The sequence below is a fragment of the Aulonocara stuartgranti genome (assembly GCF_965226115.1).
Source record: "Aulonocara stuartgranti genome assembly, chromosome: 13".
Classification (NCBI taxonomy): Eukaryota; Metazoa; Chordata; class Actinopteri; order Cichliformes; family Cichlidae; genus Aulonocara; species Aulonocara stuartgranti.
The window spans coordinates 6,921,771-6,942,732 of record NC_138949.1 but is presented as its reverse complement, the minus strand read 5'-3'; the positions used below and the strand labels follow the sequence as shown (position 1 = coordinate 6,942,732).

General features: G+C 40.2%; 2 protein-coding genes across 11 annotated transcripts in view; one reads left to right on the top strand and one right to left on the bottom strand.

Moving 5' to 3' along the window:
- The window catches only part of xpo1b (exportin 1 b), a 26,142-nt gene extending 15,174 nt beyond the window's left edge, over positions 1–10,968 (bottom strand). The window contains exons 1-5 of one of the 6 annotated variants that reach the window (XM_082556240.1): positions 10,891–10,968; positions 7,609–7,740; positions 7,277–7,378; positions 3,234–3,306; positions 1,822–1,883 (exon numbers count right to left, since the gene is read on the bottom strand). In XM_082556240.1, the coding sequence (XP_082412366.1) occupies positions 1,822–1,883; positions 3,234–3,306; positions 7,277–7,378; positions 7,609–7,734 (363 nt within the window). In that variant the 5' untranslated portion in view covers positions 7,735–7,740; positions 10,891–10,968. The other 5 variants (XM_082556237.1, XM_082556238.1, XM_082556239.1 and 2 more) reach the window with 5 other exon arrangements.
- On the top strand, positions 8,828–20,962 carry LOC309719860 (uncharacterized protein; the record flags this gene model as incomplete). 5 transcript variants are annotated; one of them, XM_082556251.1, is made up of 6 exons in its annotated part: positions 18,708–18,931; positions 19,790–19,939; positions 20,040–20,125; positions 20,203–20,457; positions 20,575–20,667; positions 20,789–20,962. In XM_082556251.1, exons 4-6 carry the CDS (start codon positions 20,233–20,235, stop codon positions 20,960–20,962), a joined length of 492 nt encoding a protein of 163 aa, XP_082412377.1. In that variant the 5' UTR covers positions 18,708–18,931; positions 19,790–19,939; positions 20,040–20,125; positions 20,203–20,232. The 5 variants fall into 5 exon arrangements, with proteins under 5 accessions (XP_082412376.1, XP_082412374.1, XP_082412378.1 ...); XM_082556249.1 differs by having other exon boundaries at positions 19,790–19,954; XM_082556248.1 differs by lacking the exon at positions 18,708–18,931 and adding an exon at positions 11,101–11,179 and having other exon boundaries at positions 19,790–19,954; positions 20,040–20,457.

The following is a 20,962-nucleotide window of genomic DNA, read 5'->3' as shown; positions in this document are numbered from 1 at the left end:
TATGGTTTTTAAAGCTCACTGAAATTATTCTTTTTGAGTGCTCTTTTGGAAAATCCCCTCACAAAACCTCTAGTCTGGTGTATCTGGTTGGTTTAATAACCTTAATAAACTTGGTAAATATATCATGTTTTGTAGAGTTACATACTTGAGAATGATGCAAACACCTGAAACACAGCTGGAAAGTTGCTTGCTCAGCAGGAAGTTAAATACTAACTAGACATCATTTTGTTGTAGGTGGCATCTGCACTCCTTCATTTTTATGTTGTCTTCTTCTCCTCAGCTAACCTCTTGTTAAAGCAAACAAGTATTTAACAGTGTTCACCGTCTGGCTCTTCTGACTTCACATTTAAAATCATTTAAGGAACATTTACAAAGCACAAATCCTTTCCATTAATCAAATCTAAAACAAAATTTTACATTTTCCTTTACCTTTCAATTTACCCCCCTTTCTTGCTGTTTTTATAACAGCAATACAACCACCAAGAAAAATCAAGCTTCATTGGACTTAAAAACCTTAAAGCTAGGCCAGCATGTCATATTTTCATGTATCAATCTCTGTACTTATGAGAAAAACACTGCATTCTCCTAATGAACACCAGAAAAGCTTGCTGTCAGTTTAAATTTAAAACATTTTACAACTCCAGCCTTTTAACTGCTTGAGTGCTCACAATGGCTGAAACAGTGAGAAAAGCTGCTGAAGTCACCATAGTTGTTCTGAATTACACAGCACTCTTAGCAGCTTAAGTCATGGCTGCCCTACTAACCTGCCTGTTTAAAGTGCTGCTGCAATAAAACATGGACACAAATAACGAGAGAGGGAACAAGAGGCTGTTTGTGCAAAAATTTTTTAACATCAACGAGGTTATAAATTGTTATAAATTGTTTTTAAAGTGAATCTTCTAATATGTCTGACTTTTCCTTGAACCACAGGGAGGTTGTGTAAAATGTACACTTTAATCATTTAAACCCTTTGCTGAACTGCAAATAATAAGAGCCATATTAAACACCAGCATTTTATGTTTTATTATGATTTATAATATATACCCATTTAAAATTTCCCAGTGACATGCTTCCAAAATCCTGGAAACGTGGACTAAACTCTTTACAAAAGAAACTCAAACAATCAAACAAGAATCTGGTGGAACTTCTTTGCCTTTAAGCTAATTTGTAACATTACTGAGTACAAAAAACGCACCGCAGGCAGGATCTCTCCAACTTTACGATGGGGAGGGTCTCACCACCTTGTTCTTGACTGAATGGGCAAATTGCCCAATTGTAAAGAACCCGGGAGCAATTAAAAGATTCACAGAATCCAGACAAATCTCTGCACATAAGCGATAAGACTCCAATGTTTAACAGCCATGGACTTTGGGTCCTCAGACAGCACTGCACTGCTGTAGAAATTACTATGAATACAGTTCATCAATGCATTCACAAACACAAATAAAATGTTATTTAAAGAAGAACAAAAAGCTCTTCTCCAGACCTGAGCTCGTTTAAGGCAGACTGATGGGAAGTGGAAAATTATCCTGTGATCTGAATCAAAATGGGAAATTGTTCGTGGACACATGGGCACATCCCAGACCTGTGACCCACTCAAAACATCTGGGGCGTTATGGACACAAAGATGTGACACGGGCAGTCCTGAACTACTGACTATTTGAAATCCAGTCACGAGAATGGGAAACCAAATTCTCCAACTCTTACGGGGTGTTTCTAACAGAAGAGGTTTTGCAACAAAGTAGGAACTGTTTTTGTTGTTCCATCTCGTACTATTACCCCAAGAATACAACCTATTTATAAAATATAAAGTTTACTCACCTCTACACTTGATGCATCAGATGAAGTCTTGATAATGAGCCCAACAACATACTTTTTTATACCTGGCAAATACACAGAGAATATCAGAAGATGTCCGTTAGCATGCACCAATAAAAATGTGTTCATCAGCAGTTGCCTGGAGCACATTAGTCAGTAACCCTAACACAATCTGCGGGCTCATAACTAGCTGAATCTGCCAATCATATCCCACATTTGTACTGTAGGAAAAAAAAAGGTGTGGTTCTCCATATACACACACTGTTGCAAAGCCAGTTTATAAACACGTGGACGTGAGCAGCAACTGCCACTGAACTTTCACAGGACAAAACCCTTTGGTCGGTTCAGTGGAAGTTCCATTTTCCCCCACGTGTTTTCACAGACATTCAAGATTGTCAAAGTGAGCAGAGCATCTTTAAAATGCGTTTTCAGCTCCCTCGCATTTCTCTCTAGACTGCAGCTGACTACGAAAATGTGTGTTTTGGTGTGGTGAGAGGAGCCGAAAACAAGGCAATACTCTGACACAAGGGGGGAAAAGACATACTTGCCAGTCGCCCTGCACTGGGTTTGCCACTTGAACAAAATTCAGGCATCTACGGTCAGAAGCAGGTAAGTCTTAGGTCAATGAAAAAATTAATTTTGAGCAAAATTATAGAAGAATGGAGGGAGGCAGAATCATCTGATTTGCACATGATTATCAAATTTATTTCATTATCACTGCTTTTTCCTCTGAAATGTTTTTCTAAATAAATTCTGTTCCACTGTGTTGAGACCTCTGCTATGTGCTAATGCTGATGTGTCCAATTGACAATTAGGCAATAATTAAAGGCTGAACATTAAGAACCTATAGCCATATACTGATAACACTGCAACACTTTATATAGGTTCATACGCACATTTACCTTGTCAACAACTTCGTGTAACGTTTAAAATTATCAATAAACATTTTGAAAATATAACTGACAGCAATTACCGCACTCCATTAACCCATCCCTCATTCCTCCCTGGGTACAATGTGGAAAAACTGGCTCAAAGCAACACACGCAATGTGTCATTGATTTTAGAAACAACAACATATCCCATCAGAATAATGTAAGGCTAGACAACAGTAACAACGTATCTACTTTGTTTCCTCTCAAAAAATTTCCCTCACAAAGCATTAAAAACAAAATAGTGCTGGGGTGTTTTCCTTGTTTCCTCTCTAAAACTACTGCTCAAATGCAGAATCCAACCTTTCTGAGTAGCCAGTTCGAGTCAGTCGAGCAGAAAACAAACCAGCATGCTTAGTGGGGGAATACTCCTCAACATGGCAACCACACGTCACATTTACAAAGAAAAAAACTAAACAAAAACAAAACACACTAACACCATGGGAATAAATGTTTCAGGAATTTTTCCACAAAAGAAACTTTTACCTTCACACTGATTCCTGGGAAGAATCTTCCATCTGGTTTTGATAACCGTTTCCAGAATTTGGAGAGCATAGTACTGTAACACGCAAGGAAGAAGCAGCATTAGGACAAAGCTGTTATGACAGCATCCAACAATAAGAAGTGCCCACCTTTAATCCAAAAACAGTATGAAGTGGACCAGTCTGCAATAACTTGCATTTCTAAACTAGATTGCACTGAACCACATTTCATGCAGATTTTGTAGTGTGCAACACTTTCAACTTTCTTTTTTTTAAAAAATATAGATATATATATATATATATATATATTTGTACAAGCAGCATTATGCTGGAACACTGCAGAAGCCCTGCTGTTATTCTCAGCATCACACCAGACACAAAAAAAAGGAGAAAAAAGAAAGAAAGAAAAAAGGCAACCCATTAACCAGCTTTGTCACAGATTGCTTCAAAAGGGAGTCAAATGGCCTAGAAGACACAACAAGGTTTAAACGCCTCTATCTAGGCTACATGGACCTTTGTAGGGTTGGGCATCGAGAACTGTTTTTAAAGGACAATTTGTTCAAGTGCAATATTGCTACAGGTTTCTTTTGTCCCTTAAACTGATTGTGCTTTAAGACCCCTTAAAGCAAATTCTGAGCCCACTGTGCTTCAGTCTACATTAAAGGTGGAGCATGCATCATACAAGTACCCACCACAGGAGTCTGTGGGATGTTCTGGGGCAACTGGACAACTGTACAGGTTTCCACTGCAGAACTCATATTACCTTTCTGACTGTTGTTCTTTTCAGGGAGGAAAACCTGCTGTGGGGTCGATAGGACCGGATATCCTAAAAATATAACCAGCGTTTCTGCTGCCAACTAGCAAGAGCAACATTTTAGTTAGAGCCTGACCAAAAAATTAGATATTGGACAATAGCCCTCTTTTCTCCACCTCAGACACACAAAATATAAAAATCAAATTTATTTTCTGCTCAGATCAGCTGGTTGTTGTGTTTGCCAACAGGGAGGCTGCAGCGCACCCACTGGTGGGCAACATGTTTGAAGGGTGTTTCTCTCACCTCATTTTCTTTTAGTTTTTACATTTTCATTCATCAAAGGATACTGACACATCGGAAAATGGGTCATATCAGCCAATCGCTACAGTGAAATAAAACAGAGGTTCAATATAAGCTCATACATACTGAGGAAGAATTTATGGATATATACTTTGTGGCTATTTTTCATACCTGTTAAAAGTGTCACAACAATGCCAACATTAACAACCATCAAACCTTGAGAACTCCTCGATACTAACAGTCTGTGTAAACACAGTGACTGTCTAGGTTGCTCACAATTCTACATAACCACTCTTTCACTAAAGGCATGCCATTTTCTCAGGTTCACAACTCTGTCATTACTTGTATGAAGTCAATCTGTTTTTTTCTCTAGTTCCTGCAATTAAAAAAAGACAAAAGGAACAAAACCCAACCAACAAATAAGCAGTTTTAGCTGAAAATGCTGCAGATATCAAATATATACAAACACACATTTATTTGACACTTTTTGTAATACCAAAGGTTTGTCTCTGTTCCTATGAAAAATATAATTACAGCTCATGCAATAACTTGCCAGAACTACCTCATAACATTGTAAGTTCCTTCAGACTGACAATCCATCAAACTCAGTTGCATTTTTCAAACTGTATCTCGTGGATCAAATTTCACTGTGGCCCTCCAACAGAGACATACATTTTTTCGCTTATTTTAAAGCAGAGATTTTTTTTGGGACTGAAAGCCCTTTAAAATTGCAGTATTTTCAACATCTGAATTTTTTTTTTTCCCCAGACGCAGCATGTTCACAAAAAGCTAAAGCCACAGATCGCTATGAAATTCAAAATTGTTATCCCCACTGACAAATCACAAAACTTTGCCTTTAAAGGTCGTTTCTTTATAATAACCAGAATTTAAGGAAGTGAAGCACCAACCTAGCTACAAAAAAAGAAAAGAAAATAACAACAGTATCATGTTGTCGATACCCAACCCTAAACTCTAGTCCATTTTCTTTACAATGCTTCATTTCTAACTTAAATTCAACTTTACCTGGTGTGTCATAAAGAACAGCAGGACCACCACAGATTACACTAATTTAAATCACTTACTTGTGAAGCATAAAGAAATAAAAATATAATTTGTTAATCCAAGTTAGTTTATGATCTGATGTTACTTCAGCTGACTGTTTCAACTGTAGGGATCATCACTTGAGACCATGAGTCAATAAATTAAAAAAAAAAAAAAGAAGAAGAAGAAAAAAAAATAGTAGTAAGAAATTACTTGTATTACAGGATGTTATTAAAGCAAGATTAACAGTGTGCTACGGACAATGGATGCTGGAAGATTAAAGGTGAAAGCTCCTTATAACAAGCTGACTGTACACCACTCGCAGGTGTCACCTGGAGCGCTGCATTAAATTCTGCCGTGTTTTATTTCACCTTTAATTACCGGACTACACAAACCACCGCGCAAGGTAAGAAGAGAGAAATTACAAGTAGGAAACTGCGAAATGCCTTGCAACATTTCAGCTCACAGAGGTGCATCTTAAGAAGAGGCCATGACGAGAGAACTCAGCTGTACCGTTTAAAAAAAAAAAAAGAAAGAAAAAAAAGAAAAAAGGAAAAGCATGAGAGCGAGGTGGGAACAGTGCCATGATCCCTACAGTTGAAATTAAATCTTTTCGTGTCTCTTTACAATAGATCCTACTGACTGCAGCCTGCACCCACCCTCTGTCCAATGAAACAGATGCAATAAAAACGGATGAACAGAATTCAGTCAAAGGGAATTTAAAAAGGGTAGACCTTGTGGAGGCCTGCCGTCAAAGCCTAGCTGTGTCATGATGCACAGGATGACACACCCCTTCTCTTCCTATTACAAGCCATAAACATAATGGAACATTGTGATTAATATCAAAAAGTCACAACTTGAAATCATGACAATTTCAAATATAGCTACTGTAGTTAATTAAAAAACAAACAAACAAACAAAAAAAGGCAGACACCCAAAGTGCTTTGAAACTGGGCATTTTTCAAACTTATCACTGAAGATAGAATGCAGGATTCGAGAGGTGTTTACCTTGTTTCCTCAATTATCCCTATTTATTTGGCAAATTTATGAATTTTAAAGTGATATTGATACATCAAGAACTCAGATTAGTATTGAATGTCAGTATTAAAAGCAGTCTTACAAGCAAGCAAAAATAAATAAAATACAAATGAAAAAAAGTATCAACATTACTTTGAGGAAGTTGTGTATGATTTGCACTTCAATTAATTCATACCATGTAAATATTATTCTTTGATTATGGATATGTACTGGCTTTAACAGCACAATTCATCTGTAAATCTTTGACATCTGAATGGTTACAAAGTCAAACGTTTACCATTCACAACTGGTTGCTTAACTAGCGGTACCACCATGCAGAAGCAGCACAACATACACTTGCAAACAGATGTCCTAGAAACACACAAGACCCAAATCTTTAAATAGTTACCAAGATTCATTCGGTTTTCTTAAATCAAAAAAACATACAACCACATAAGCAGAAATGCCAAATACACTTTACATCTATGTAAATGTTAATTATTAGCAGGTGTGGAAAGTTACTTTAACCATCTTTCATAACCCTTTATATTACCACACAAACAGGATTGGCATGCATGGAGTTTTATGATAGTTGTATTTAGAGAAGTACGTTTTAATAATACAACAGTAAGATGACAGAAAGCCTCCATTGTTTGTCTGCTAGGTTCAGATCCAACAGAATTCAGAAGGACAGGGGTCCTGCATAGCTCAGCAGTTAGGGCATGAGACAAACACTGCAAGTGCATAAAGGCTGCTTCCAACAAAAAGATCCACTACAAAGTATCTTTTATATAAATGAAAGCATGGTATAGGCTAACCACTGTGACGTAGGGTGAAGCTTTTATGTTGTTTTGTGTGCTGGCTAAAAATACTTCTTCCTCAAAGTACATGCAAGTTTCCTTTCAACAGCATTTTGCAGGTAAGAGTTAACTTACTTTGGTGTTCATGTTCTGGGAGAACTCAAGGATGGTATCCACTCTCGTCCAGGCATCTGGGTGCTCTTTTAAGTGTGTCAACACTTCTTGTGCCATTCTTTGCTGTAAATCGATGAGGATAACACTTTAGAATTAACACTGAGGTGATATGAAAAGAATTGCAAGGAAAATGCAACAGTAAAGTCAACATTGTCTGTCTTACAAAAAGTCAATGTGTTACTCTCAGGTGAATGTAAAGTGGAACTTAAAAGAAGAAATTTACAAGCAGCTTCTTTCAGATATGGTGTAGAGATAGAGAGAGAGAGTGAGAGAGAGAGAAAAGGATAACATACCTGTGGTCCTACCCCATGATACAGACAGTTCACCACATTATCCAGCAGATTGATATCCAGTTTCTGGTTGAAGTCCAGCAGCTGCTGTGCTGCATGGTCTGCTAACATTGTCATAACTGCTGGCATAGAGCTCTGCAACAAGGACAGGGGGCGGGGGTCATGAGTGCACAGAACGCATTTAACAGACAAAGTCATGTGAACTGTGTGTTTAGAAACCATTCTTAACAGCTGACCGTGTAACAAACATCTGCTAGACCAACCACTGAGATGTCATTTTAAGATATTAGGCTCATGGTGTCACATGCCTGTCATGTTCAAAAAGTACAGGAAAGCTCCTGGTTCCTTTGCTGGACTCCGTTTAGGAAACTTCAAACTGGCTGAAAATGCTGGACATAGTACTCTGGTTTACACCAGGAGCCCAGGGACTCGAGCAGCAAAAGCCAAAATAACTTAAAATCAATCTCAGTATAATTCCAAACCTTTTATTAGAGAAAGAGAGTTACAGCGCCACGTTATCTTTAAAAAAACAGGCCAGTATTGATCCGTAAACAGATGAGTGCACTATTCAGAAAGCCGAAGTCAATGACACTGCGCTTTTGCTTTAAACAAACAACTTAACAGCTGACTCAGACACAGTTACAAGCAGGCTTTTAATCCGTCCGTGGTGCCTGCGTTGTTTCACTAACCAAGCACTCATTTCTACAACTGCATTAGTATCATTAAATGAGCCACGTGCCGCATATACTATCCGACGTCACGTTGTTTACGTCTGTAAAACACCGAGCACACCGCGAATGACTGGCAGCAACAGTTAAAAAAACAACAAACGCATCTTACAACCACGTCTACCTAGTAGCATCACCCGCTAATTTAAAAAAAAAAAAGAGAGAGAGAGAGAGAGCACAAGCGCGTCTCCCGCACACATTAACCAGCCACTAGGATTCACCCCACACATGTGCTCCCTCACTTCTCACTCCAACCACTCCCACCGAGGATACCAGGGACGGAGGGTGCTCATAAATAAATTTTACTCGCTGTGTCGTCACCGCTGTTTAGAGAAGTTAGCGCTTCTTGCTGCGACTCTACTCCAAAGACTAGAAACGATTATGGGCCATTTTCCGGTACAGTACGGTAAAGTTAATACTAACGCCGTTTAGCACCTAGCAACATCAACTCGACATCCGCTCGCATCACGTACACGAGTGATGCTGCCTCGGTGGGAGAGGCGCGGATTTAATCTCACGCAGTTTGGTGCTCGTCTGCAGCGTCGCACGTAACGTCAAAAGAGGTAGCCTGATTATGCGTTTAGTTCAGTAAAGTTACAACACTTTCTCTGACAGCCAGCGTTAGCTTATTTTTAAGTGGCAAATGCTAGCAAGCGGACAGCCGATGGCTATTTGGTTATCCCCACTGATGCCATTGCATTCTGAATTAGCATGTCGTTACATGAGCTTAAAGGCAAATTACAAGATAACACAGGTTAATGTGCACACCAAGATGCATTTTATTCTCTATAAAGGGTAAAGCCAAGACACGTTAATCACAGCATGGCAGGTTCGTACTTCACCCCAGTTACCTACCTAATATCCGAGGCTCTGACTGAAAAGAGTGGCGTTTGCCAAAAAAAAAAGCTACTAGGTACTTTGAGTACTTCAGAGTATCTGATGATTACAAAAGATTTCCTATCTCTGCAGCGTTGACTATCTCCAGCTCCAGTAGTGAATGATGTCTGGCTGGTAAGAACCACTGATGTGGATTCCAAAACTACTATCACAGTAGACCTAACAATCTGTTACTCCGATACATTTTACGAAACTAAGTAAACCTTGATTCACTAATTTATTCTTTACTCTAATAATTTTCCAGCAGGGTGGTATAGAGGTTGTGTGCCTGCGCCTCCTCTCTTCTCTCCTCTCAAGCAACTAACTCGCAACCGGTTGAAACCGGTTCAGACTGGGAGATTCCATCTCGGTTTAGTTTTCAGCCGATGGCGCCGCGTAAAGTTTGGACTTAGGTTACGCCCAGGCCGCGCTGTGATTGGCTGTGTCTCTGGCGAAGACTTCCTACTTGGCGTCCCATTGAAGGATCGGCCTGTCAGTTTATTTCAATTCGCACAAGCGCCCACGCGACTACTCCGCCCGGAGAGAAAAAGAGGGCAGACTCCCTTGCAGAATGGACTTCTACACGACTCCGTTTTACAGAATGGCGAATAACTTCTCGACCCGACTTTCGTGTCAAAACTGAGCTTTAACATAAACATTTCAATTATTTGAGCAATTACAAGAAATAACTGGAGCGCGAGCGTGCAGCACGCGGAGCAAAAGTAATGGCGTTTGATGTTTGTTATCCATATTAAGCCTCTCTGTGGAAGTTTTGCTATTTTGAAGCCAAATATAGCCAGAAGGCAGAGTGCCTAGTTCATGCAGGTAGCCTGTTGGTTTGAATGATGTGATAAACCGCAACTACCATTCATTTTGCCTGTTGCTCGTAAGCTGGTAATTTTCCACCAGCCACGAGTGGGCGTGGTTACATGATCATGAACGCACGGGGTTAGAAAAACGACCTGGAGCAGAATTTGTTTCCCCGAATGGGTAACGCTACCAAAGTGAACGGGGGACATTATGTATATATATATATATATAGTGTCAGCAGCAGCCGGACGGTAAATGCAGAAACGCTGTCTTGTATTTTCCTATTTGAGCGCCATATATTCAATGCACCGCTGTCAATGGAGGACGCAAACGTGACAGCGTTTTTTTTCCCTCCTCTGTGGTCACGTGGTCCAGCGCGCTACTTGATGGAAAAATACTGGATTTGGTGTGTAGCGGAGACAGTACACAGCCCAGTAAAGTCATTCTGAGAGGATATTTCGAAGGGCGTTTTGAATGTTTACCCAGCAACACTATCTACCGCTCATTCTTTATGTTTCTTAGAAACCTGTAAGACTCGCTTTTTATTATTATTATTATGATGATGATGTCAAAGTAGTCAGAGGTGGGAAGTAATATCTATTTTTAAAGTCCAAGTCGGACTGAGATGCACGTCAGTCAGTGAAATTGCGCAAACTGCAAGAAAATCCATTACCAGTCGGGTTGTTTCAGAGTTGCACGCTGCTCATGAGAAGCGTACGTGTTATGTTATAGTGCATGTCATGATGATACACTACAAGGGGAACTGACTGCACACAACTTGCAGTGTAATGTCAAAGCTATTCGTATTAATGAAAAGTTTTTTTTTCTTTTTGCATATTTTCCATGTCGAAAATAAGTTATGTTATTTCACCTGTTCTGCCAGTGTGCCAATGGCGTCCCAGTGTCCTTGGATCAGCCTCACACCTCAGACAGTTGGCCTATATCCGAGCCTTTGTTATTAACAAACAAGATTTCAAAGCCTATTATCTATGTGTGGAGTCATGCACGCCATTTGCTTTGCCCTCCGTCCTGTCACAGAGTGCCTGACCCTCAGGAGGACAGGATGTGCACATTTCTAGATACAAACAGGTCATCCTGCTTTTTGGGAATGTAATAGACTAGGCAAAGCTATCTGAAGTCCAATTTATATTATGTGTAAGGTAAGACATATTAACATTGGGATATGCTTTAACTGTGGTGGCTTATCATTTACATATAGTGCATGCACATAGTTGTCCACCCTTGTGAGTTTGACAGTTGTAATATATATATGCAAACAAATAAGTAAGTATGATAGACTGCTATTTTTAATGCCCAACAGGAAAGTGTAAGTGCAAATCAACAAACCTCCAAGTAGGTGTGTGACCTCTGCAGGAAAAAGTGTCAGGTACAATTTATAGCGAAGCCTCAGATATTGAAAAATGGATCTAAACCCATACCACAGCTGAAGGCTGATTTTTTTTTTTTTTTTTTTTCCCATAAAGCCAGAAAAGCTTTTTTTAAACATCAGCCGTGTCTTCACTGTAGGGTCCACCAGTGCCCTTATCATAGAAAGTAGGCCACACTGTTTAAAGTTTATGTCACTCTGATATCATTAAAAATAGATGTAGTACTATGAAAATCCTCATCGTGTCATTCATTTTCCCACCCTACACGAGCCCAGCTGCCCGCAGGGCCTCACTGTCCACACAAATGAGGTTCTCTGGTAGAGCGGTGCTGGAATTTATTTTCAAACATGTGTGAAGTTTGGAGGTAACCAAGCTCGATCAGGCACAGGCTGGTTAAAGCTTGTTCTCTCTGGCTGGAGCCTAGTAGGCCATTTACATATATTATCGTTGCACCACACTAGTGGGCTGACCTCTATGTGGCAATCAACTTAAAAAAAAAACATATTGAAAGTTGTTGTGCTGGCTCATACTCCTCTTGTCCCAGTGCCCGAATGGTCAGCTTTGGCATGCAGGTCTATGATAGGAAAAGGAGAAATGAAAAGTGGTGCATAATTTCAGGGTATTATTGCGCAATGATTCCAGTGTGACAGAAAAAGTCAACTTGTTGTCAACTCTGTGGGCTGTTTAAACAATGCGTTTTACTTGCTTGTACCAGCTGCTGGTCGGTACAGGAAACTAATCTGTGCTACAGAGAATAAAAACACTCATTGTTTTTTGATTAGCCTCTGACTCTAGCCCATGTTAAAGTCAGGACCTTATAAACAATTAATAGCGCCATCTCCTGCTGTAGAAGTGTTTCACACTCCTGCGTCTAAGATGTGATTTTGGAGTGCCATCTGCTGGAGAAATGGCTTCTTTTTTTGCTATCGCTGAGATCAAATCTCAAAGCAGTATTTCTATTTCCATTGTATTTGCAATATTGAGGTATTATAATTTTCTGAGCTTTGTCCACAGTCTTACAAATTTGGATCTTGGGTGTCATTTTAATGAGCTGTAGAAAGTCTAATGGTCTCTTAAAGTGTGTGTTGGTTATCTGGGTTACCAAAAAATTCTGGGTTCCAAACCAAAGTTAACTTATCAAATTGAAGCTTAAATCAGTGCTCATATGGAGACCTTTGCTGTAGGCAATACACAGATATTTTGTTTCTAAATCTATGCTTAAGTTTTTAGTTTTAAATGCAAAAAACAAAGATTTAACATCTCTAAAGCACATAACAGAGGATGAAGAACCCCTCATTTCTTTACAGGGAGTGCAGAATTATTAGGCAAGTTGTATTTTTGAGGAATATTATTGAACAACAACCATGTTCTCAATGAACCCAAAAACTCATTAATATCAAAGCTGAATGTTTTTGGAAGTAGGTTTTAGTTTTAGCTATTTTAGGGGGATATCTGTGTGTGCAGGTGACTATTACTGTGCATAATTATTAGGCAACTTAACAAAAAACAAATATATACCCATTTCAATTACTTATTTTTACCAGTGACACCAATATAACATCTCCACATTCACAAATATACATTTCTGACATTCAAAAACAAAACAAAAACAAATCCGCGACCAATATAGCCACCTTTCTTTGCAAGGACACTCAAAAGCCTGCCATCCATGGATTCTGTCAGTGTTTTGATCTGTTCACCATCAACATTGCGTGCAGCAGCAACCACAGCCTCCCAGACACTGTTCAGAGAGGTGTACTGTTTTCCCTCCTTGTAAATCTCACATTTGATGATGGACCACAGGTTCTCAATGGGGTTCAGATCAGGTGAACAAGGAGGCCATGTCATTAGTTTTTCTTCTTTTATACCCTTTCTTGCCAGCCACGCTGTGGAGTACTTGGACGCGTGTGATGGAGCATTGTCCTGCATGAAAATCATGTTTTTCTTGAAGGATGCAGACTTCTTCCTGTACCACTGCTTGAAGAAGGTGTCTTCCACAAACTGGCAGTAGGACTGGGAGTTGAGCTTGACTCCATCCTCAACCCGAAAAGGCCCCACAAGCTCATCTTTGATGATAGCAGCCCAAACCAGTGCTCCACCTCCACCTTGCTGGCGTCTGAGTCGGACTGGAGCTCTCTGCCCTTTACCAATCCAGCCACGGGCCCATCCATCTGGCCCATCAAGACTCACTCTCATTTCATCAGTCCATAAAACCTTAGAAAAACCAGTCTTGAGATATTTCTTGGCCCAGTCTTGACGTTTCAGCTTGTGTGTCTTGTTCAGTGGTGGTCGTCTTTCAGCCTTTCTTACCTTGGCCATGTCTCTGAGTATTGCACACCTTGTGCTTTTGGGCACTCCAGTGATGTTGCAGCTCTGAAATATGGCCAAACTGGTGGCAAGTGGCATCTTGGCAGCTGCACGCTTGACTTTTCTCAGTTCATGGGCAGTTATTTTGCGCCTTGGTTTTTCCACACGCTTCTTGCGACCCTGTTGACTATTTTGAATGAAACGCTTGATTGTTCGATGATCACGCTTCAGAAGCTTTGCAATTTTGAGACTGCTGCATCCCTCTGCAAGATATCTCACTATTTTTGACTTTTCTGAGCCTGTCAAGTCCTTCTTTTGACCCATTTTGCCAAAGGAGAGGACGTTTCCTAATAATTATGCACACCTGATATAGGGTGTTGATGTCATTAGACCACACCCCTTCTCATTACAGAGATGCACATCACCTAATATGCTTAATTGGTAGTAGGCTTTCGAGCCTATACAGCTTGGAGTAAGACAACATGCATGAAGAGGATGATGTGGACAAAATACTCATTTGCCTAATAATTCTGCACTCCCTGTATATTTTGTTGCCAAAATAGGTGCAGCTTTTTACTGAGACATGTCCAAACAAAACTGGAAACACAGTGTATAAGACTATTCTAATAAGCTTGAAAGTCTTGAAACTTGAACTCCATCAAGTTTAACAAGCTCTCAAACACCACTGGTTGACAGAGCCTGTACCGTGTTTTACAGATGGCAGTAGATACTCCCTGCTGTACCTCTAAGACCTATTTCCACTGATTTTCAGTCCAATTCTTGTGCAGTTTAGCATGCCTCAGCCTTTGACATGACTTTTGGAAAATGTCCATCTGATGTAGATAGGCCTGACATTTCTTTCTTTTTTTTGACCTCCACTTTCCTAAAAAACAATTTAAGCAAAAAATGCACATCGTGCCCAGATAGACCAGGTTTTTGACTAACAGCTCTTTGGGAAGCACCTTATCACTTGATCATTAACAGAAATATCTAATCAGCCAATCACGGCAGCAACTCAAGGGGGGGTAAGTTTTCGGACATTGCTCACTTACTGGAATTTTTCCACACGACCACAGAGAATGGTAAGAAAAAGAGAAAATATCCAGTGAGCAGCAGTTGTTGTCGAAGGTCAGAGGAAAATGGCAACATTGCTTTGAGTTACTAGGATGGTAAAAGTAACTGAAATAACTGCTTGTTACACCCAAGGTATGAAGACAGAATCTTGAACACAACATGCTGAACCTTGAAGCAGATGAGCACACTGGGTGCTATGCATGTCAGCTAAAATCAGAAAACTGAGGCTACACAGGCTCACCAGACCTGGACAACAGAAGATGGGAAAATCATCGCTTGTTCTGATGACTCTCGATTTCTGCTGCAACATTCAGATATTAGAGTCAGAATTTGGCATAAAAAATGGAAACATGGATCCATCCTACCTTGTATCAAGAGTTCAGGCTGGTGGTGGTTGTGTAAAGTTGTTGGGGAATTTTTTTAACACATTTTTGGTCTCTTAGTACCCACTGAACATAACTTGAATTCCAGAGCCTGTCTGATTGTTTTTGCTTACGATGTATGTTCTTTTATGTTCTCATCTTCTGACGGCTGCTTCCAACAGGATAACACACTCAAATAATCTCAAACAGCTCTCATACAGCAAGTGTCATTCAGGTCAGCGGGTGTGTTCAAGTTTTCATGAAATGCTTCAACTTTTCATTCACATCTGGAAAGCCAAATAAGATAAAGGTCAAGCTGTCTGGAATACCCTATTACCCGTCCTCAGACTGAGTTTAAACACGACTTATAAGTGGTGATGAAATATTGTCTTTTAACAGTGAAGTTTAAAACATTTGAAACGTGCTCTAACATCTACAGGGAGTGCAGAATTATTAGGCAAATGAGTATTTTGTCCACATCATCCTCTTCATGCATGTTGTCTTACTCCAAGCTGTATAGGCTCGAAAGCCTACTACCAATTAAGCATATTAGGTGATGTGCATCTCTGTAATGAGAAGGGGTGTGGTCTAATGACATCAACACCCTATATCAGGTGTGCATAATTATTAGGCAACGTCCTTTCCTTTGGCAAAATGGGTCAAAAGAAGGACTTGACAGGCTCAGAAAAATAGTGAGATATCTTGCAGAGGGATGCAGCAGTCTCAAAATTGCAAAGCTTCTGAAGCGTGATCATCGAACAATCAAGCGTTTCATTCAAAATAGTCAACAGGGTCGCAAGAAGCGTGTGGAAAAACCAAGGCGCAAAATAACTGCCCATGAACTGAGAAAAGTCAAGCGTGCAGCTGCCAAGATGCCACTTGCCACCAGTTTGGCCATATTTCAGTTTGGCTGGATTGGTAAAGGGCAGAGAGCTCCAGTCCGACTCAGACGCCAGCAAGGTGGAGGTGGAGTACTGGTTTGGGCTGCTATCATCAAAGATGAGCTTGTGGGGCCTTTTCGGGTTGAGGATGGAGTCAAGCTCAACTCCCAGTCCTACTGCCAGTTTCTGGAAGACGCCTTCTTCAAGCAGTGGTACAGGAAGAAGTCTGCATCCTTCAAGAAAAACATGATTTTCATGCAGGACAATGCTCCATCACACGCGTCCAAGTACTCCACAGCGTGGCTGGCAAGAAAGGGTATAAAAGAAGAAAAACTAATGACATGGCCTCCTTGTTCACCTGATCTGAACCCCATTGAGAACCTGTGGTCCATCATCAAATGTGAGATTTACAAGGAGGGAAAACAGTACACCTCTCTGAACAGTGTCTGGGAGGCTGTGGTTGCTGCTGCACGCAATGTTGATGGTGAACAGATCAAAACACTGACAGAATCCATGGATGGCAGGCTTTTGAGTGTCCTTGCAAAGAAAGGTGGCTATATTGGTCGCTGATTTGTTTTTGTTTTGTTTTTGAATGTCAGAAATGTATATTTGTGAATGTGGAGATGTTATATTGGTTTCACTGGTAAAAATAAATAATTGAAATGGGTATATATTTGTTTTTTGTTAAGTTGCCTAATAATTATGCACAGTAATAGTCACCTGCACACACAGATATCCCCCTAAAATAGCTAAAACTAAAAACAAACTAAAAACTACTTCCAAAAACATTCAGCTTTGATATTAATGAGTTTTTTGGGTTCATTGAGAACATGGTTGTTGTTCAATAATAAAATTATTCCTCAAAAATACAACTTGCCTAATAATTCTGCACTCCCTGTATAGGCACATAACACATCAGTTACAGGCAAATGTTGTGCAAAAGCTCAGTGCTAAAATCCAAGTGTCACATAGTGTTACTAGCGACAGAGGTTACCTGTTGAAAGCTTACACTGAAGATTGTTTGTTTGGGTTTTTTAGCCCAAATTCAGTACCCTGAGGAGCTGGAATTTATGAATGTTAGATGATCAGCAGCTCAGGCATGAAGTGTTAGGCCGCTTAAAATCACAGAGCGGGGTCAGTGGATGCCGAGGCACGTGCTGCACCGAGGTCACCAACTTTCTGCAGATTCAATTACTACAGACCTCCAAACGTCATGTGACCTTCAGATTAGCTCAAGAACAGTGCACAGAGAGCTTCATGAAATGGGTTTTCATGGCATCTAAGCCTTACATCTCCAAGTGCAATGCTGGATGTAGTGGTGTAAAGCACACTGCCACTGGACTGTAGAGTGCAGACGTGTTCTCTGGAGTGACAAATCACGCTTCTCAGTCTGACAATCCAATGAACATCTGGGTTTGGCAGTTGCAAAGAGGATGAAAGCAATGGGCCTTATAATGATCTGAGTCTGACTTATACCTGCCATAGAGGTATAAGATGTAACAAATCAGATTCTAGCCACAACTGTCTGTTTAGTCAAGTTTAGCCAGTCAAAAAGAAAAAAAAATTAACTGTCTGCCCAGGCAGCCAGCCTACGTCATACGGCACACACACTGAATATTCAACTCCATTTGGATGGTAGCTGATAGAAAGTGTAGTTCTTACACTTTGATCTGTGCACAGTAAATGCATTTGGATGTTGTACAGCAGGAGCAGAGCCTAAGTAGCCACTGTGATTTTCAAAGTAAAGCTGCCGAAACACAGCTGTGTGTTTAAGAATTGTTAAATAAGTTCAGTTTTTAGTATTTTCCTTTAAGTGCTGGTACGTTTTACTAGCACAATACTAAGATTACATGTTTTTTTCTTAATGTCAGTCTCTTTACCTTCGAGTTCGGTTTGATTGGCACTTGTTTTCTGCCTCAGCTCTGTCACTGCTTCCTTGTGCAAACAGGGCCTGGAGATTTAAAAACATGGACACAGACAATTCAACTATTGAAGAGAGTATGTTGAGATGATAGAAGAGGCACTTTGATGACCTGATGAATCCAGAGTTAGTGTTTTGGAGATAAAGGTAGAGAGGCAAGACTGAGATTTGGACATGTTGAGAAGATGGATAGTGGATATATTTGACAAAGGATATTGAAGATGGAGCTTCCAGGCAGGAGGAAAAGAAGATCACAGAGAAGATTTGTGGATGTAGGGGAGGATGATCTGACCCCTGACCCCTAGGGAAAAGTTAAACTCATCTGGTAGTTCATGAATTCAACAGCAGGTGGCACTGTTGAATAAAATAATGACTTGAGTTTCAAACCTTCAGCAGCTCATGTGCTCAAGAACAGCTTCTAAATGCAAAACAACACATGAGACCATCTGTGGAAGTGATAAGAAGGTCACTATGCATCAACAATTTTACACAGGATCATATGTTAGTAGATTTTTTTTATTGTGAAATCTAATTAATGGGTGAAAAAGATCTAAGATCAGCGACAAAGGACAGCTGGACCAACTGAATATACATTGAAAAGAGGTGAGTAAAGGAAGTAAATGTAGTCGGGTGCAGTGGAACAGCAGAAGCAAAGAAGTGTTCCAAGACGAGGCTCATTAATCTCGTTTAAAAAATGGTATAAAGGCTGATCTTCTTATACACGAGTGTGACTCTCCTGAGTGTGTCTCTATCAGCCATTCACAGCAGCTCCAACATTGCTTGCAAAGCCAACAAATTTTTTCAGTTTCACAATTGCAGGATGTCGCAGACGGCAGCCTTGATGCATAGCTGCAAATGAAAAAGTTTAAAAAAGAAGTAGAATTCACCTTTGTGAGGAGACACTCCCGGCAAATCACGCTGTTTTGATAGGTACAGTGGAACAAGAGGGTTTTAGGGGGGAGGAGAAACACATTATACTGTAAGTACTTTTAAAAAAACATTCCTACACTGTACAGCTGTAAGTTATTTTAAGTATTTAGTAATTTGGGGTGTTTAGAGAAAAGGGTTTATGTGACGTAAGCCAGCAAACTAAAGTGATGAAGGAGTTTTGAAGGAAGTTAGGCAGCTACAATGAAGCCATTGTAATGCTCTCTAAGAAAGGGTTCAGATGGGATCCTGAAGGCAACAATGAATCAATGCTCAGTGTTTTCTTTTAATCTGTGAAAATACAGAAATAATCACAATCTTTTAAAGAACTCCTGTTTCTACTGCAGAATGAATGTGGCACTAATCTGCTGATATTGACTTTGTCTGTCATCATTTCCCTCTGGTCATCACCACGAGGACATTTTAATTTGTGGAAACACAGTATTCAGCCACCTTTCTGCAAACAACAACAACAACAACAACAACAACAAACAAAAGGCATTCCCAGCTGTACTTTGTATGTCTACAGTCAAATATGTGAAAACCACTTTTCTTTTCATGTCATGACTTTAAGTAACAGTAAGGCATTTTTACATTCACGCGTCACTTGAGTCCAGAATTGCTGTTAAATAGTTGAACAAAACTCATCACTCGCCCTGGACGTGTGAGTCCATGTTTTCTATTTCACAACATGAAATATTATTTAGAATATGAATGGGGTCTGAATGCCAAAATTAAGTTAGTTCTGCTGTAAGGTGCAGATTTGCATCATGTTGCTAGGAAACAAACTGGTTTGAATCAAATTTATTTTCAAAGCTGTAACGGTGTCTTACTTTTAGGATTTCTGTCACAGGCCTACACTTGGTTACAACTCTGCTTATTTTACAAATTTGTTTTTGTTTTTCTTCAGTTGACATGTGACCAAATCTGCACTCAAAAGCTGTATTCTGAAATTACAGTTAAGTTTTGATGCATAATTGCAATGGACGCCATCAGATATGAAAACTGCTATGCACCCAGTGAGGTTTCCAAACAGACGGTTCCTTCAGACTGGAGAAATGTTGAGTGGACCGACGTACGTTTCCCTTCTGCTTTCTGAGGATCATAACAGGACGTCAGCTCTGTGCTTTGCTGTCTGACTCTGTGCTTTACTCTGACAGAAAATGAAAGTCTATCTGAATTCTGACCAAGCTGTTACTGCCAAGGATCTGCTCAGCATGTTTTTGGATGTGTCATCTCTGTTCAGGTAACTGTCTTACAAACGTGCTTTAGAAATGCAAAATTCACTTTCATTTGCTTCACGATTTTCCTCTCGTACTTCAGACGATTGTGAAAAACAATCACAGATACGGGATGGTGCATTACCGCAGTGCCGATGAAGCTGCCGTGGCTTTGAGGGAAATGAAGAGCAGCACCAAAGTCTTCTTCGTAGCTCAAGTAGGCATCAGGGAGGTCAGAGAGGGCCCCAAGGATAAAAGATCCGAACGTCCCCATCGAGCACCACCAGGCAGCTGTAGTTACCGCCCACTGCACAGACGTCCCATTCTGTGGGAACCACTGTTTCCAGCTTACAGACAGGTAATGAAACATTTGGACTCCCACAAAAAAGAAAAAAAATCTAAAGGTTTGTTTTTTTTATGGCTGATGATGGATGTTTTGATAATTTTATGAAATCTTTTGTTTTTCTCTCGTCAGACTGTGTCTATTGAAATTGATAACCTCCCACGATCTTGGTATGAAAGAGACCTGCTGCTCAGCCTCCTCCCTCCGACCACCATTGATGTAAAGGTGCTTACTCTCCAGCATTTAAAAGCACTGATTCAGAGAAATACATATGTACACAGCACTGAAAGTTTTAAATACTGTTTCTATTGTTTTAACATGTATGCTCTGTATTATGACCGTGCAGATATTTAAGAGAAAAGCCTGTGTGGTCTTGCCGGACTTCTCCAGTGCCTTGAGGCTCAGAGATTTGTTAAACAGTGCCCTTCACCACCTCCGCTTTATCTTTTCACCTCATGGAAGACGGAGGTGCCCCACAGTGAAGATATCAGCAGCCGGCACCGTGCTCTGCTCTCGGTGA